Source organism: Alligator mississippiensis, chromosome 9 (assembly GCF_030867095.1).
Source record: "Alligator mississippiensis isolate rAllMis1 chromosome 9, rAllMis1, whole genome shotgun sequence".
NCBI lineage: Eukaryota > Metazoa > Chordata > Crocodylia > Alligatoridae > Alligator > Alligator mississippiensis.
The window spans coordinates 13,685,732-13,703,053 of NC_081832.1; the positions used below are offsets into that span (position 1 = coordinate 13,685,732).

General features: G+C 45.2%; 2 protein-coding genes across 3 annotated transcripts in view; both read left to right on the plus strand.

Moving 5' to 3' along the window:
* B4GALT5 (beta-1,4-galactosyltransferase 5) overlaps positions 1–6,399 on the plus strand; it is a 53,560-nt gene extending 47,161 nt beyond the window's left edge. For both annotated transcript variants that reach the window (XM_006267419.4, XM_059733159.1), the window contains exon 9: positions 3,203–6,399. In XM_006267419.4, the coding sequence (XP_006267481.4) occupies positions 3,203–3,350 (148 nt within the window). In that variant the 3' untranslated portion in view covers positions 3,351–6,399. The remainder of the gene's footprint in view (positions 1–3,202) is intronic.
* Positions 6,400–15,539: 9,140 nt separating this feature from the next.
* The window catches only part of PTGIS (prostaglandin I2 synthase), a 74,580-nt gene continuing 72,797 nt past the window's right edge, over positions 15,540–17,322 (plus strand). Inside the window, exon 1 of the mRNA XM_059733160.1 lies at positions 15,540–15,635. The gene's annotated coding sequence lies outside the window, so the exon portion shown is untranslated. The remainder of the gene's footprint in view (positions 15,636–17,322) is intronic.

Sequence of the window (17,322 nt, forward strand, 5' to 3'; positions counted from 1 at the left end):
GCGTGTTTGAGTAGCTGTGTCCAGGAGAGTTGTGCCTGTACTCTGCAGCCCTCTGCAGATCCTTCTTCACCTGGAAGTCTGAGTTGGAAACCTGTAGTTCCCGCCTCTTTGCAGCAGGCTTACAAAGGCCCTGCAAGGTACAGATCTCCTGGATTCACCACCTGCCCTTCTTTTGGGGGAGTTGTTCCTATCAATGATAGATGCTCCAAGTACCCCTCTTATGTAGGAAAAATGCATACACCACAGAAGTTCTCTTGTGTGTTGGACCCCAAAATCCAGGTAGTCTCATCTGACTCCCCTAGAGAGTACCATGAGGGCTTTGTCAGCTCCTAAAGGCTGTAACCATACTGCCCCTTGGAGCACTGTGGTAGGCCAGCAGTCTCTCTAGGCTCCCAGTTTTGTTTGGTGTCAACAGGATCTCACTCCTTGTTTAGAGAAGAGTAGTCATAAAGAGCAGTGTGACCCGATTCAGATCTGTGTCTCCCCCAAGCATCCTGTGGGCCCAGTACAATAGACTGTTCTAAGCTTGGGATGGGTTCACTGACACCTTTGCTCTGGACAGTTATTAGGTGTTAAGATCCTTATCCACCCTTCAGGTACCAGTATCAATCCTGTACTGTAGATTGAAGTACTTGTTACCTGCACAGATGGTACAGGGGTTCCAGTACATTCCAGAGCTAGACACTTCCCAGTGCCTCTTCAGTTCTTAGTGTAGGGTATCTACTAGTACTTGGCCACTTGAATTTCCTTTATTACTTTCTGTAAAGAGGCTGGTGGCTTTGGCACCTGATAGCTCCAGGGACCACAGAAAGTGATGCCCATTAATAGGGATCCTAAAAACTGGATACCTTTAATAGGTTAGTTTACAATATGCATCTGCAGCCAAGCAGAGCCTTACAGAAGCTCACATGCAGAAACTCTTTGGAGGTAATTGTGAAAAGCTGCATGTCTTAGCAGCTTGGAATAGTCTTCCTGAATCTAAATTGTATTGCTGCCTCCTGCTGGCACGAGGGAAGCTGCTAAATGGGAATTCTGCAAAATCTTCCCTGGCAAACACTGCATGAGCTAAGTGCAAATTCAGATGAGAAACGAACTTGTGATACATGGCATTCTGGGCTGCTCTCCAACCTCAAGTTTCCTTTCTTAAGAGCTCCCATTCAGTAATCCTCCTCTTCCTTCTATTTAGCTTTCATTTTGCTTTCAAACAACTGCTGTCTCTCCTTTGCTGCATTTTTCCTCTTCAGTTTTCTGTGACTAAAGCACGGAAGTCCATTTCAGAGGGAAATGTCACAGGTGCTCAGTTTCCCTGAAGTATCAAAGGCTCCAGGCAGCAGAAATGTGAGCTTTAGGTTTGCCTTCTTGTCTCCTAAGATCTGGAGTTTAAGAGGCTGACACTGCTCCAGTCCAAAACTAGTGTCACATTGGGTGATGTGCTTGAAGTGTATTGCTATCTGATGTGTGTTAGAGGGTTCAGAAGAAGACTGATCTCTGATTTGACTCGTAGTAAGAGGTTTTACAAATCAGTGCATAGCTTAGTAGCCCATTGCTGCCTGGTACCTGTAGGGAGATGCCCTGATTACTTTAAAAGCCTCTGTACTTAGTCCTTTTAGCCTTAAACTAGAGTCATGTTTAGTCAGGGGATTTGCTGCAGTTAGTCACCAGTGTAGAGGGCAAGCTCATATGTAGTTAAGCAAAGCAGTAATTTAGCTTTGCTTAACACTACAGCTAGCAACACAAGTGCGAGCAAGTTTGCTGTTTGCTGTCAGCATAGCTGTGTGGGGCATACAGCTCTACTGTAGCAAGGCAGCAGGGCAGCAAAGCTGGACTCTTTACAAAGCTGCGTGGCTTACTATGTCCTCCATGTGCCTTTCAAATCTGCTGCCTCTGACCTAGTGTTTTCCAAAGGAGCTCTCTACAATGGGTGTCCCAGACTGACTTCCTTCGGTTTTCCTCCTGCCTGGTTGACTGTTCTTAATTGTCCCTGCAATTTAAGTTTTGATCAAGTAAACCTCAGGTCTTCCTGCTCCAGGAAGTGAGAGCCTGTCTTTACTTCAGCTCTTCTTGGTGTATCCCAGCATTTCTCATACTGACTCATGTTAAGTAGAACTCTTCTCAGTCCATTCTTCTTTTTGGCAAACCTGCAGGTCCCCTCCCCCTGCTCAATCCTTGACGTTATCAACATTGCTGCTTTTCCCTCTCCAATTCTTTCCTTCCTTGCTGCTAAAGCTGTATTTAATAATAGTAGTTTATTCTGCTTGAACTATTGTAACTTCATTCTGGCCTCACTCCTTCCTTCTGACTCAATATATCCAAGGTGCTGCAGCTAAAACCATCTTTCCTGCTACTTCTATTGCACAGTAGTCTATTCACTCCTCATTCCTTCCATCTTTCTGAACATGAAGTTCAAAGTCTTACTCATTTCACTTATTGCCTTCTAGATGCATTAAAGATTGAGAAGTACTTAGATACAATAATACAAACAAAGAAGATCAAAGTACCTTCTCTGCCTGAATGTTTTTCCCACCCTTCCTTTTTCCTCACTCCTATGTCTTGTCCTTGTATCTTTGGGATGTTCTTTCCTGCCCCAAAACTTGCATCGAGTCCCCTCTTACCTGAGTTCTCCCTCTTCCAAAACTCAGTTCTAACTCTTAATCCCCCAGCCTCTAGTCCAGTATCGGCTGTTTCTGCTTCTTTGTGGGGTTCAGTTTTCTAAAAAATTGATAACCTTTGTCATCTTCCCATCACTTGCTATGGGTGTCACTGAGATGGTGAGCTCTCCCAGGTGGGGAGTGTCATGCTATCCCAAGATAGATTCATGTCACTCAGCTGTCACATGTAAGTTTGCTTTGCATGTGTTGTGAAGGGGGTTATTGGATCATACTGAGACAAAAAAAAAGGCTGAGGAAGTTTCTTGTGTGTCCAACATAAAATTACATTGAGGAGATTGTGTTCTGTGTTACATATCCTCCCAGCTATGGGCTATAACTTTTTGTTTTGGAGAACCATTTGGAATATTTACACACCTGAAGTTTGCAGAGAAGCCCATGCCAGCCTAGCCATGAAGCATTCATGCTTGGAACATCTTTCATGGTTTTGCTTGTTCTTTTGGCCCTAGATTTCCAAGTGGCTCTTAGCCTAGGCTTCCACAGTTGCAAATAGCTTTTGGCAGTGAAAACATCCATCTTTTTTTCTCTTTAAACAGGTATGCGCTGCTGAGGAAATCAAAAGAGAGGCAATCCCTGGATGGTCTCAATAACTTGAACTATTTTCCAAACATTACATATGACGCCTTGTATAAAAACATAACTGTTAACCTGACGCCGGAGCTGGCTCTGGTGAATGAATATTAAGAGGAGATAAAACATTTGCTTTGCCCTTTGCCAAGAAAGCAACACGTTAGACATTCTTTTATAGCATCACCAAGGACAACAAATGCATTGTCTAATGAAGGATCACAGTATAGAATAAGATTTGAAGAATAAGATTGAAAGCGCACGCACAAATCGTCTTAGCTGTACTGACCCAATCCAAGTGTTTGTGCAGCAAGCCTAGTGACTTGATTCGCTTTCTGGTTTTAAGAACAACGGTGTGACCTGCTGCTCTCATCTCTGCATTCCGTCTCCTCCAACAATCTCGAATACTGTAACTGTTCTCTGACACGCTTTTCTCTCACGGAACCAGTTTGGCTGAATGACTCTTTGGCTGCTTGACTTTGGATGCCAGAAGCAGTCCAGTAGGCAATGGCCCTAATGGGAGAACAAACAAAACTTATACCATTCTTCTACATTTGTGTGGTTTTTTAAATGACCTGCTTGAAGTATATACAATGGAATCGCTTCTTAAAGAAGTGTAAGTGTAAATAAGCTATGTAAATTGCCTTTTTTATTTTCTTTTACAATTCAAAACCCAAGCTAAAAGTTTATGTATTCAAGTCACTCACGTAGGCCCCGATCCTGTAAACACTTACACATGTACTTAAAGGAATGACTTGCATGAATACAATTAAGTGAATGGGACTGCTCATGTGAGTAAAGCCATTTTTTTAGGTTCGTGCATATGTGTTTACAGGACCAGGGGCCTTAACTGGTAAGATGCAGGAGTTTAGAAACCTGAAGCCACATCTGATGACAAACTGTGGGGAGGGAAGGGTATTGAAATCTACATTAAAAGGAAAAGCATCCAACTTGCATCATTTTGCAACAGATCCTGTGAAAAATTATCACGTCTTTCTATTCTATTCCTGATGGCTTTCTTTGCCTATAAACCCCTGTATCCTATACCTGTTGGCAAGTGCAAGCTTGGATTGTAGACTTATAAAATAAGTCTTTCACACCCCCCATCCCCACCATGCTCTTTTCCACCCCAAGAGCCAGATTCAGCAGAAGGCCTATCTGGTCTCCCTGAACATATCCCCAAGCTCATATCTTCTCTCCTCTATCGTGGTCTGTAGGTTTGAGCAGTTGGCTGCGGTTTATTAAATCTGCCCCCAACTTAACAGCGTTCTGCAGTGGTTCCTCTAATATAATACTTTTTTGTTTTATGCAATAGTATTTTGCTATATTTATTGTATAAATGAAACAGTACACTGAACTAATGTGTATTATAACCATAGGTAGAACACTTGGTTATGGTCTTTAACCAGAGAAAGCATTGTGCAGTACAAATAGTGGGACCGATTTAGCCACAGACTTAAAATCACAATGTGAAAAATGAAGGACATTAAATTTAGTTCAGGAAAACATAAGTATCAAGAACTGAAGAGCTTGGTCCATATCCCCATCCAGTTTTATAGATTTTTTTTTTTTTTTGTTCTTCCCTAGACATGATGTTTTTTGGTTGTGCCTATTTAATTTTTTTTTCTTTTGGTTTAAAACAAATCCATCAATTATACAGCATGTACAAACTCACTTTTACTGGGCCTTCCAGACAGTAAAAGCTTTTTTGGGGGGTTGCTTTAACATAACATGTATATTTTATATATATATATAGTGACGTGAGTGCTTAAACCTCAGAAGTTCTTTAACTTTCTTTTATCACATTGTTTGCCTTCTGTTTTTCTAAACTCTAATAGTTTACATTGGTTTTCTTGGTTGCATGGACATATGATCCCCATACACATCTGCTGTGGGTGTGACTGACCAGGCCTCTCTTCTGTCTCTTGAGAATAACTTAGTTTAGAAAACATGGAGTTCTTGTTGTGTAGATCTTATCAATCAGCCTGCATGAGAGGACAGAATCTGCCCTTGAGAGTGCTGATAAATTTGTAATTTAGGTTTAAAGTCTTTGAATACATGTGCTTTAAAATTGCTTCCTGAGGGAATCCTACATGGTTATTTACAGACAGAGGTAAGGATTTTCTTTTATGGCGCATATATAGCAATAAAGACTTGCTTCTTACTCCTGTTCTAATTATTGTGGACCCTTTTCAAGTGCAGACCCTTTACTTCCCCTGTCATACCTTTTTAATCTTGAGATGTTGCTAGAAATCTTTATTTAATGGTGCTTCAAACAAGGAATGTATTTCAGATAGTCTAAATTCACCACCACCGGAATCGTGCATGTATGTGTGAGTAGATGTTAAAAGCTGTACTTGAGTTTGAATCCTCAGCTTTCAATGTGTATTTACCATCTGTTGCACCTTCTGTTTTAAAAAGACATTACCTCTACTCAGAAATGCACTCATTTAAGGCAGGCGTAAAAGGGTCCATTTCACCTAATCAACATCACTCTAATTTTTCCCAATCACATTGAGTTGTTTTTTTCCCTCTTTAAAATGTGGAATATCTTAAAATGTGCACTGTTAATCTTATCAGCTAAGTCCAATACTGTATAGTAAATGTAATTGTTTAAAAAAATACTGTTGAGCGCATGTGCTGTTATGGTGTAAAAAGTCTCATACTAGAGAACTGTACATATTCTGGCAGCTGAAATTCACCAAGGCCACTCGTTTATCCCTTGTACATCAACATTGTGTACCAACCCTGCTGGGGGGCAGGACATGATCAATGCTGATTTCTTTTTTTTTTTTTTTAATAAGCCATGTGGGTTTTTATTTGCTTAAAATATTTATTTAAAGTTTATTTTTAAAGCTCCTCTTCTTTACAGAAGTTACCAACTGAGCAAGAGCCACATGCTTTTTTTTCAGTCATTCACGATCAGAGGTAGCATTAACTCTAGCTATATTATATCCTTTCATCATCATGGCTTTGTGAGCTTCTTAAGTTTTTAAGAGGTGCCAGGGGTACATTTTTGCACTGAAATCTAGTGTTTTAAAACACACACACTTTTCAGCAAAGCAATCCTTTGTGTCATTACATTTATTTACTCATGTGTTTGTACATTTTTGTATTTGTTAATTTATGAATGATTTTTCAGTAAAAAATACATATTCAAGACCAAGGAGATTGCAGTGGTGTCTTTCTTTTAAAGGTACTATGTGTTCTTTGAGGGGAGTATTTTATGTACCTTTGATGCATTCAGCACAAGAGTTTTCACTTGTTAAAAGAATGGAGACCTCCAGTGTGAAGTTCAATGTTGGCTTATACAGAAACACCTGGAGCTGCTGCACTGAAGTAAAGATCCCATTGTGCCAGGTACTATACGACCTAATTAAGATGGCTCCTACTCTGGAGAACGTAATGTCTTTTCAGTGCTACCATCTCATCTTTAATGATTAGCAGTGGTCCAGTACACCAGCTTTTTCACCGTTGCCCCAGGTATCTCCCTTTGTCTCTTAAGCTGCCATTCCTCTTTCATGAGCACATGGGCGAAGCTGAAGTGAATGTGGTAGAACTGAGGATTATCCTGATGTGCTGTCACAGGCTGATCAATCCTAAAGGTTAAGAATATTAAAAAGGCAAGAGAACTCCCATTAATCCAGTTCAGTATTTGAACTGGGTGAGTCTTGAATGTCAGGTGGAAGCTTAGTAGTCTGAATGGTTTATGGCTGTAATGTGAAATTTGTTGATCCCATCCGTAACAGACAGATATCTACACCAAACTCTCTGCCTCCGTTTTTGCCTATTGGCTAGGAGACTGAAGAAACTCCTGGCATTTCCTTTGACAAAGTTCTCATGAGCAGTTAGTTCATGTTAAAGGGAAGGCTCTTCAGCCATGTCTTCCTCACTTAGGAGTTGAATACAGAATGCTCTTTATCCATTGACGTCAAATGTCCGGACTACCTATCATACAACTTTTGTGTACCTGCTGCTGTCCCTAGTCTGCCTCCTCACATTGCATGTCCCTAGTCTTTGGGAAAGGGCCAGTATGTGTTACAGATGTCACTGCTATAGCGTAGCTTCCTGACAAAGGTCTTGGTAAACACTAGTTGTCTGTCTCTCTCACCCTTCTTGGCTGCCAAGTATCTGTCTTGTGTATGAGGAAGAGGAAACTGAAATATCTTGGCAAAGGCTACAGAGAGAGCTGGAATCACACTTGCACTTCCTAGTTTTTGGTCCTGTGCCCTAGCTGTGATTGAATGGTGGGAAGGGTATGATTTGTAATACCTAAGGAGTTTACCTGATCTAATCACCTGGGGAAATGGGCATCGCTGTAAAGGGAGCCTTGTGCAGCCTGTGAACTATGTAGTTTAATCACCTGTTTCACTTCATCTAAAGTTCCACTTAGGGACATGATCCTCAAATAAGCAGAGTTAAATGCTCTTAAACTCCGGCCATGCAACAGTTCCTTAAGGCTCAAAGCTCCTGGTATTCTAGCAGAACTTGATCCTTCACTGCTTTAGCTAGGAATAGCTATACTTGTATAGGATCCAGCTGGTGGAATAAGTACAGTCTGGGGTTGAGATTAGAATAAATGGGTGTGGTGTTTGTGGGAGTTAAGCATACCAGGGCTTCCCCCTGCCTTAAATTGCTTTCTGCTTTTCAGAGGGACTGGAGAGGATGGGTTTTCAGTCAGCAAGCTTGAACAGAGTCAGATTTGCCTCCTGCAGTTCAACTCCTCTTTCAAGCCTTTAAGTGCCTCAAAAGAAATGCTGACATGCTGCTTTTAACTGAGATTGTGCCTTTCCTCATGTCTCCCTTCTCTTAGGAGCTGTTTCCTCCCACTTGCTGTGTTGTTCTCATGGCTACAAGATGACACACTCTTTCAAGGTCACATTAATTCTAACGCTGTCACCTGAAAAGTGACTAACCATTTGTTTTCAGGTTACTGATTTGGGTTTGAAGCATGTCTGGTCATTCACCACCCTCGTGTTGCTATGAGCCTGCTGCCTGCATACGTCTCCCAGTGCTTCGTTGAGAGTTTAATTATACGATTTAAGGGGAAGTTTTCAAACCACTTTCTCTGCCCTTCACTGAATTTGGTGATAACCCCAGGGACTGATTCAGTAACAAATATTTTCTTTCCCTGCCCTGATCTCTCAGTATGTGGAGATGGCAACCTAGTTAAAACCTACTCATCCATCGTTCCTAGGCACTAATGGTTGTGGCAAGAGCTTTTTACTGACACAAGAGCAGAGCAGAGTTGATTAGAGGATTGCTTCTTGTGTGGCATCTTTTGCCTCTTAGACTATATTTCAAATGGGTAATAAGTGGATTAGGTGATGAGAAACTACCACTGTCTGGCTGGATCAGATCTGATATGAGCTTGGGTTCTCAGTCCACTACTTGGGCATGTGTCCCTAAAAATACAACTGTGGCTCATTAGCTGCCTGGCTGGGAATCTTGGAGAAAAGTGCAGGGAAGACGGGACTCCTGTATAACCCCCAAAAGCTGGTCTCTTCATGGCTGGATTGAAGTGGAGCAGATGACAGTTGTGATTGCTGTTGCCTGGGATGTACTTGTTCTGCAGTTGCAGAGACTTCAGAGCTGCCCATCTTCCACCTCGCATGCAGTAACTGTATAATGTTGAGAAGAAAGGAGGTTGGAGGAGAGGAGCCATACAGAGCCCTTCCTGCTTCTGTCAAGCTAGGTGCTAGCCTGTTGATTCAGCGCACACAGCCAATGATGTTCCATGAAATAAAACTTCAGCCTATGCAGAAACTTAGTTTTACTGTCCCTTAACACCCCCTCCCCCCATCCCCCCAAAACCCCAACAAATAAAAAAACCCTCCAGCATAGGTGGCCTCCAGATGGTGAGCCTGAGGTGTCTCCATTTTGGCACAGGCATAATGTGAAATGTGGTGCCATTTCCTGGTAGCTGAAACTAGTGCCCTCTCAATTAGGTAATTGAAACCAGGCATGTAGCAGTATCTTAGCAAGGATTCCTTGTTATCAGGAGGAAATCCAGGAGGTGTGGGACTTCTTGAAAGGCGAGTCAGTGCCTGCCTGCCTTAGGTGGAAAAGTATCACAGGAGGAAAGGACTTTTCTTCTGGCTCTTCATATTTCTCACATGCATCACATGGGGAGTCATGAGGCTCTGCTGGCTGCTTGCACTTTTCTCTCTGGCTGTTGCAAGGTCAGGGAACTGTTCCATTCCCACGTTGGTTGCAGATCAGCCACACAGACAATAAATGCCTTTTTGTCAGATGCAGGGTTATTGCTTTGGCCTGTCTGCATGTGATTCTGCTGTTTATGAGTCTTCAAAGGGTGTTGTACTGAAGGGGGTGAAATATACCCTTGTGCTGATGTGCCCCTTGGGCAGGGGTGCCAAAGCTGGCCCGAGGAGCCATCTCATCTGGCCTTCAGGGCTTGGGTCTGGGAATTTTGGAACGGGGTAGAAGGGGTGAGACCACGTTGGGGAAGGAAGTCAGTGGTGAGAGGTAAGTGACAGCTGCATTAACTCCCATAGGTTCTTAATGCCATTTGCTGTGCCTTTGGAGGTGGGTCTGTGAGGATCCCTGTGGTCTGGACCGAGCTCAGAGGGCCAAGCCAGTTCAACATCCCTGCCTTAGAGCTTTATAAAAGGATAAACCACTCTTCTGGAGAGAGGACTCAAAGAAGAGGATTTCCATCCTTGTTCCCCTAGCATTTGGGAGCGCAGGGAGTGAAGTTTCAGAATAGGTCTAGGCCCCTTTCTAACTAAAGAAGCAATGTGGCATCACTGAAGCTAGGGCTTTCCAGGTACTTAAGCCATCTTTCCATGCCATGATACCTTCCATAAGTAAGGTGACCAACTGTTAAGGACTAGAATCTGGGCTGCTGTGATCTATTAGCAGCCCCAAAACTACTGGTGGGCAGTTGGTTCTAGGGCCCATGCAACCACATGGCCGTGGCTCATGAATTCAGGTCTTGATCAGGATGCTGCCTGGTACCGAACATTTTTAGTACTGAACCAGGACTAAGCAGGCCTAAGGTCCCCATTGCAGAGGCCTTGAGAACACCAAGACCCAGCCCCAAAATTCAGGACTTCAAGGAGAAAAAATCAGCAGTCTGCTCACAGTACCCATAAAATAAGTGTGGAGGTTGCTTCTGTAAAGTGTCCCTCTCCTGCCCAAAGGTTCTTTAAGGAATGCATCCCTCTGAGCCCCAGATGTCTCTGGGTTCCTGACTGACTCCTTCGTCCTCTCCCATTTCTAGTGTTTTGAGGTTTTTTTTGATGCCCTGCAATAAATTACAGTGTGATGGCCTTGTCTTGTCATGCCTGCTCCATTACATGTGCAAGGCTAGTATGGGGTGCAGTTTTCTGAGATGAATGTCCACTGGCGTAGATCTGCTGTGGGAATCCTTTATCAACTGGGACACTTCTTTTCTTAATGAAAAGACTGTGACAGAAATGCAAAAGCTGCAGTAATTGGTTTTTCTGCTTCTTTTCAACTTTTCTTTTGATGGTGTTTCTACTTTTTCAGGGAGCATAGCAGGAAAACAGCTCCTGTGTTTAAAAAGTCCATATGTTGCTACTTTAGAACAGGGCTGAGGTCAGCTCTTATTGGGAAGGGACAGGCCTGAGCTGGTGAAAGGCAGGAGCTCCTGAGTGCACAGGCAGAGCAGCTGTAATAACCAAGTGCAAGAAATGCTTAGCAAAGAATGATGTGTGGGGTGGACGGTGCCTGCTTATCACAACACATGCTTTAAAAACTAGTTGCTTCCTTCACAACCAGCATCTCCAAACATGGGCAGGACCTTCACCTACAAAACATCTGGAGCTAAATTCCTTGCAGCTCTCGGGTCACAGCCCCAGCTGTGTGCATGTTCCATTGAGACTCTGGACTTCTTGGTACCTGGAGGACCTGAAACACCATGCGGTTAGGATGAGGAAGTCCTTTGTGTCCTGTAGAAGGAAGGGGAGGGATGCCATTTGAATTTGTGGCTAGCACAGCCTGAAGATTGATGCTGTTCGGCTCACTGCTTCAAGTGGCAGCCTCAGCAGGACAGAACGCAGCTTCCTCAGAGGAGGATGTGGTTCCAGGAGGTGATATCCAATAGGGGATGTGGCGGGTGCTATTTCTCTCTATTCATTTCCCCCAACATGCATCTGGAGTGCAGTGAATATCCTCTTCCTGCAAGGTACAGGAAAAGGAAGTCATGTGGCTGGTGTCTGTTGCGCTGCTGGTCAGAACAGAAAGTTTGTGCCAGGAACTGCCACTAAGGCACTTCAGTGGACTTCAGTTCCTTGTTGTGTTCCAGGGACATACTAAATCTATGTGCACACTCTGTTGCAGAATACCTTTCATGTTCATCAGTAGCCAGAAGGCAGGTCCTTGTCAACTTCTTGGACTTGCCCAACATTTCTTTCCCTTAAGAAAACTTCCTACTTAAGTATTTTCTTTTACTACTTTCTTTTTTGGGCATTGATGGTGTTTATTAAGCAGGAGGAATCTCAGTACTGTGAATGTCACCCTCGAGGCTGGAATATTTGCAGGGTTTCTTAAGGACAATCAGAGTCTGAATCTCTCAGTATCTTTATTCCCTTCCCAAATATGGCCCCAGAAATTACATCCCCTGTTCTGATGTTCTTCATCCTGGGCCTTGTGTTTTTATTGCCCTACAGTGATCATGGATCCAAAACTGGTGCATAAGGTATGGCTGGGTTGGGATATCTCAGACTTTTCTCAGACAAGAGTGCTGTTAGGAAGCTCTAATATTGCTTTTGTTACAACACCAGCAATGTACTTGAGCTCTGCACTCAGCACCTGGTGTGCTCCTGGGTGAGATGGGAGGGCAACTGGGCAGAGGGTCACAAGGAAAATAGCAACTGCCAGCTGAGAGAGAGACCAGCCAAGGGCATGAGCTACTTTGGACAACACAGGGGTCCTTGCTTAGAGCCCTGACAAATGTGCTGTCCAAAACTAGGCTGTAGATAGAGGGCATGAGAACACCACAGCCCTGCCCAGGAACCCAGTTCCTGCAGTCTGTAACCGAGACCGTGAACAAACATGGTTATAGCATGTAACCGAGATGGGTACAGCAAGCCGAGGGTGCTGCAGCCTGGCTGAGCACAGCCGTGCTTGTTCTGTGCCTTGGAGCACTTGAGTGTGGGCTCTGTGCATCTCCCACTATTGGGAGCTGGGCAGGTTTGGGGCAAGGCCAGCTGTTTTGCTCTGCTGCATTTATCCTTCCTCCTGGGCTCTGCTTTTGCACGCTGCTTAGGGGAACGCAGTTAGTCAAGTGGTGACAGAAAGGAGGAAGGGAGGAAAAGCCGGGTTGTGCTGCACATGGATCTTCTGCAACATCCCCTTGCAGATCTTGCTAGGACCATTTAAACAAACAATTCAGCCACCCCCTCTCCCGTCCCTGCGTGTACTTCCTTATGCTTTGTTCCCTCTCCTGGAGTCAGCAAATAGCCCAGCCCTGCAGCACTGTCACCTGCTTAGCCCAGAAGCAAAGTGTTAGGGCAGCCAAAAGCTCCTGCCTTTCTGTGTGTCCTGCAAGGCCTTGAGAACCCCAGGACATCTCCCTCATGCAGATGGTCCCTGAGAGCTGACCAGCCCTTGGGATGTGTCCTTTGAAAGGGTTTCCTAGGGGCAAAGACATCTAAGGAAAAAAAGTCCAAAGGACTCACAGCCTCTTTCGGGAGCCCTTAAGCCTCAAGGCAGCACAGGATCTTTATTACTGCTCTGTGGCTCAGTTCCCTTTTGGCACAGTTAGAGTAGTGATTCTCCCTTTCTACCACACAGTTGCTGGTCTGATCTGGTTAGCGTGGGCCTTCTTCAAGGCTTGGGCTGCCTCTTCCGAGGAGCGTGTTCCACTCTCCAGCACAGCAGACCTCAAAGTGTCTCAAGAGCCTTGGAGCCCAAAGGGTCCTGTTGTGGTTTGCAAGTTTGCAGGCTGGATTGAAGACTTTAAGTGCTGCTACTGTGCAATCGTGCATGCAGACAATGGCATTGTTTAAGACAGAAAGCCGAGGATGGGGGCCAGGTCTTGGGAGGTGCTACACAGGGGACAAAGAGTTGCCTAACTACAACAACAGGGATCATCTGTTGCTTTGAGCAATCCCTGGGTGACACAGCTTATGCAGGCAGCGTTATACCACCTGTTCCTGGCTCTTCCACAAGCAGTGCACTACGACAAGGCTGGGCTTGTTACAGAGTAGGCTTTAAGGCAGTGCTTCTCAACCAGGGTGCTATGGCACCTTGGGGTGCCCTGAGATTCTTTCACGGGTGCCATGCAATGATAGCCCTGTTAGGTGTGCAAACATGATTCACACGACAGACCCAGGGTTTTCAGATAGGAAATCACAGTGTCAAAAACATTCTGCCCTGTTGTGGTCTTTCTGAGTTCTTTGTAGCAGAAAAGTTGTTCTATTATTTTGCTCAGACAAGGGCAAGGAGGCGTGAACACTAAGGGCCAGTGAGTTCAAAATTATAGATGGAAGAAGAGGAGAAAATTATAACTCACTCACTGGATGAGTGAAAACTAGGGGTCAGCATTTTCCTAGGGCTGCCTCAAGTCTAAAAGAGTTAAGAGCTACTGTTCAAAGGGATGGATGCAAACTAGACTGGCCCTGGCCTAGAGACTGACTGCCTCTAAGATCAGGGGACAGCCCCTTTCTCTCCAGGTCCTCCTCAGCTAGGCCTTCCAGGTCCAATGGTGACACAATGGCACTGGGGTTTAGAGCTGTGCTGTTTAAAAAGCAACAGGCGAGCTCATAAAAGCTGTACACGTCAATGTTTCCAAGCTCTCGGACAACCTTGGCAGGTATGCATGCATGCTTAATTGCTTGGGGATTAAAACAAACAAAAGAGCAGACTCACTCGCACAGTCTTGCTCTGGTGAGGTAAGTGCATGCTCCTGGGGCCCTTCTGGAGAAGAGAGCCAGTCATCTCCCTCTGCTGGTATCAGAAGTGCCTTTGCTTCAAGTCTGTATCATTAATGCACGTTTCTTACACCTAGAATTTAAGAAAACTGTTCTTCTTTGAAGAGTGGGTGGATTTTTGTGTAAAGATAGCTATGGAAAACAGGTATCTACCTTGGATTGCTGAAGGATGCATTGAAAAGTGGCTGAGAAACTCTTCAAAATCCTTCCCAGGATGTTAAAATAGTGGGTAGAGAGCCAACAGGGGTGAATAATAAAAGGCCAGACAAGCTGTGGGCCTGTGCAGTGAGCTCCCCATGACTCTTTCCTAGTGCAGAGAACAGAAAGCTTAACTGCTCCTTGGTGCTTGGCAATGCAAATCAGTGGGGTACCTGCATAGCTATGCAAACCAGGTATACAAGTGGCTACTCAGCTGCTGTGGGAAAAAGGAGAAATTTGAGACCCTTAGAGGGTTGTGGTGATATGTGTGTTGCCTCTGTATGTTTGAGCCATAGTGCAAAGGCCAGATCCTAGCTCTCAGGGGAGTGCAAGCTGGAATACTGGCCTGAGTTACTGGTTGAGAGAGGCCTGGAACAGCCTCAAGGATGGGGAGTGCGGTTAAGGCAGGACCTTGCTGTGCTCTGGCACCTCTCTGCTGATGTAACAGCCCCTTGGGACAGTTATCAGTCAGTATGAAGCAGGGTGGCCCCAAAGCCAGTTTCTATTAACAAAGGGACATAGTAGAATAAAGCCCTGGTCTGTGCATGTGTCAGCATGACCAGGCATTGGGCTCTCAAGCTGGACACGTTAGCTGTGAACGAAATGTGCTGATTGGATAGATCCACCCCAGTTCAGTCATGGTCCCACTTCCAGCAACAATGGTGCCCAGTAGCCAAAGGCCAGATCAAGTGGCCAGCTTCCTCTGCACTGCATGGAAGACGGCTACTAAGTATCCTGGACTTTAGTATCCCCCTTAGGCTGACCCAGCATCTCACTGTGATTGGATTCAATAGCTAAAGTCTTTATCAACTATGAAACTGGTGACCACTGTTGGCTCTGGATTTAGGACCCAGATGCCTTGTTCCAGGGAGGGGACCCGCCCTCAGACCAGTCACAAACTTTTCAGTTGATAATAGGCAAATTTATTGATACACAGTGATAGCAGAAAAGAAACAATACAAGCAATTCTATATATCAACCAAATCCTAGGGCTGTCAGAATCAAAGAACATCTTGCAAGGATGCAGGTTTCATTCTGAGGCTTTCTCTTAGGTGTCAGATGTAAGCAGCCTGGAGGTGGGATGCTGAGGCCCATACCCTGGATGAGACGAGCTGGTGGTGTGCCTTCTGTCCATGGTGGCCTCGGAGACCATTCCAGGGGGACATGGACCCCTCTCAGGGACCCTCTCAGGGAGAAGAAATGGGAAGGAACCCTTTGGAGTAGCAAAGTCCTTCTTTTATATTCTCCTTCCTGCCTGATGACTCCTGATCTGTGGCTGTCACTGGTTAGTCTCTCTGTGTTGTTGTCATACATCCACATAGCTCATCACATAGCACATCACATAATTTGGTCTTTCCAGGCCTTCTCCTAATTTGGTTTGTTCTTCCAAAACCGGGACTTAGGCTCCCCTGCTCTGGGGCCTTGTTGGCTGGTGCCAACTTATCTAGTGTGGTACATGCCCCCTTTTTCCCAGGCTGTGTTCAACTGTGCATGTGTGACCAAGGCTTTTTAGAAATCAATTAACCCTTGCTGTCCGTCCTGAACCATTCTAATACATACATATATATATACATATATACATACTAGTGAATTCCCCATGGGGGGGTGGGGTGCGGGTGGGGACGGAGCATCACCACCCTGTGTCACCATCACATCCCAGGAGCGGGTATGGAGGGGAAGCTTGCACGTGGCAGCCACTGCCACCACCCACTGCCCTGCATTGCTGCCACTCTGCATCTGGCTGTGTGCCACCCCCCTGCTCTGCATCCAGCCCTGTGCCACCCCCCTGCTCTGTGTCTGGCCCTGTGCCACTTCCCCCCCCCGTGTCCACCTGGCCCACTCTGCTGGAGCTATGCCCCACCCGTCATTCTTGACACAGCACTGGCTGGAACCAAGTCCTGCTGGGAGCCATGCCCCCCCAAGAGCATTATGGACAGACAGATATATTCTAATGTCATATAACATATATTCTAATATATAAAAGGCTTAGTCTGTCTGTCTGTCCATAACACTCTTGGAGCACTCTGATTGGTTACTGAAACAACCAGAGTGCTCCAAGAGCATTATGGACAGGAGGTGGTGGCATGGTGGAGCACTGCCATGACTGGGGGGTGGGCAAGGCCAGTGCCAGTGGCTGTCCCCCCCCAACCCGGTCCTGCTTCTTGGAGGCAGCAGTGTGGGGTGCTGGCAGAGAGGGATGGAGGGGACAGTGGGGCAAGTCCCCCCCACCACTCCTGGGAGGTGGTGGTGAGGGTGTTAGGGCTAGCAAGCTTTCCCTCCCTCCCCCCATCCCTCCCCACCCCTGTCATTCTTGACGGGCAGTTTGCTAGTATACACGCACACGTATATCCAATTATATATATAATTGGATATATACACACACACACTAATATATATATAGTGTGTGTGTATATATATATATATCCAATTCCCAAAAAACAAACCTTTAAATACCATTTCTAAGCCAACAATCACCATGGGACCCATCCCACTGATTTGCTCGTAGGTGGGCTTTGTTGCCAATAACAGGATTTTCCCCACGCTGGGCCCTAGTTCTGTGTTACTATCAGGGATTCCTTGCATTCTCCTCCTTTTCCATCTATAATTTTGAACTCATTAGTTGATGGCAGCTTTCAAAGGTCCATGATTGAATTGTCTAAAAATGTTTAACACCAAAGCAATCAAGTCAGTGCAGCGGCAGGGGGAAGAGAAGGGAGGGGTGGGGGGGAGTCCAGATTCATTTGCAGAGAAATGAGCTGGAGATTGAGGGGTTTTGATTAGATTTCAGAAAAGGGTCAAGCCAGCCAGGGATTCAAGTCACTAATACCTTAAGAGCTGAAAAATCAGTAACTCCCTTATCAGCTACAATCAGATTTCAGGAGCTGGTGTTTCTCCTGCTGAAATCTGGACTGTGAGGGTTCACATAAGTAGAAACTCAGTACAAATCATCTTTGCTTTTACAACCCACCTGC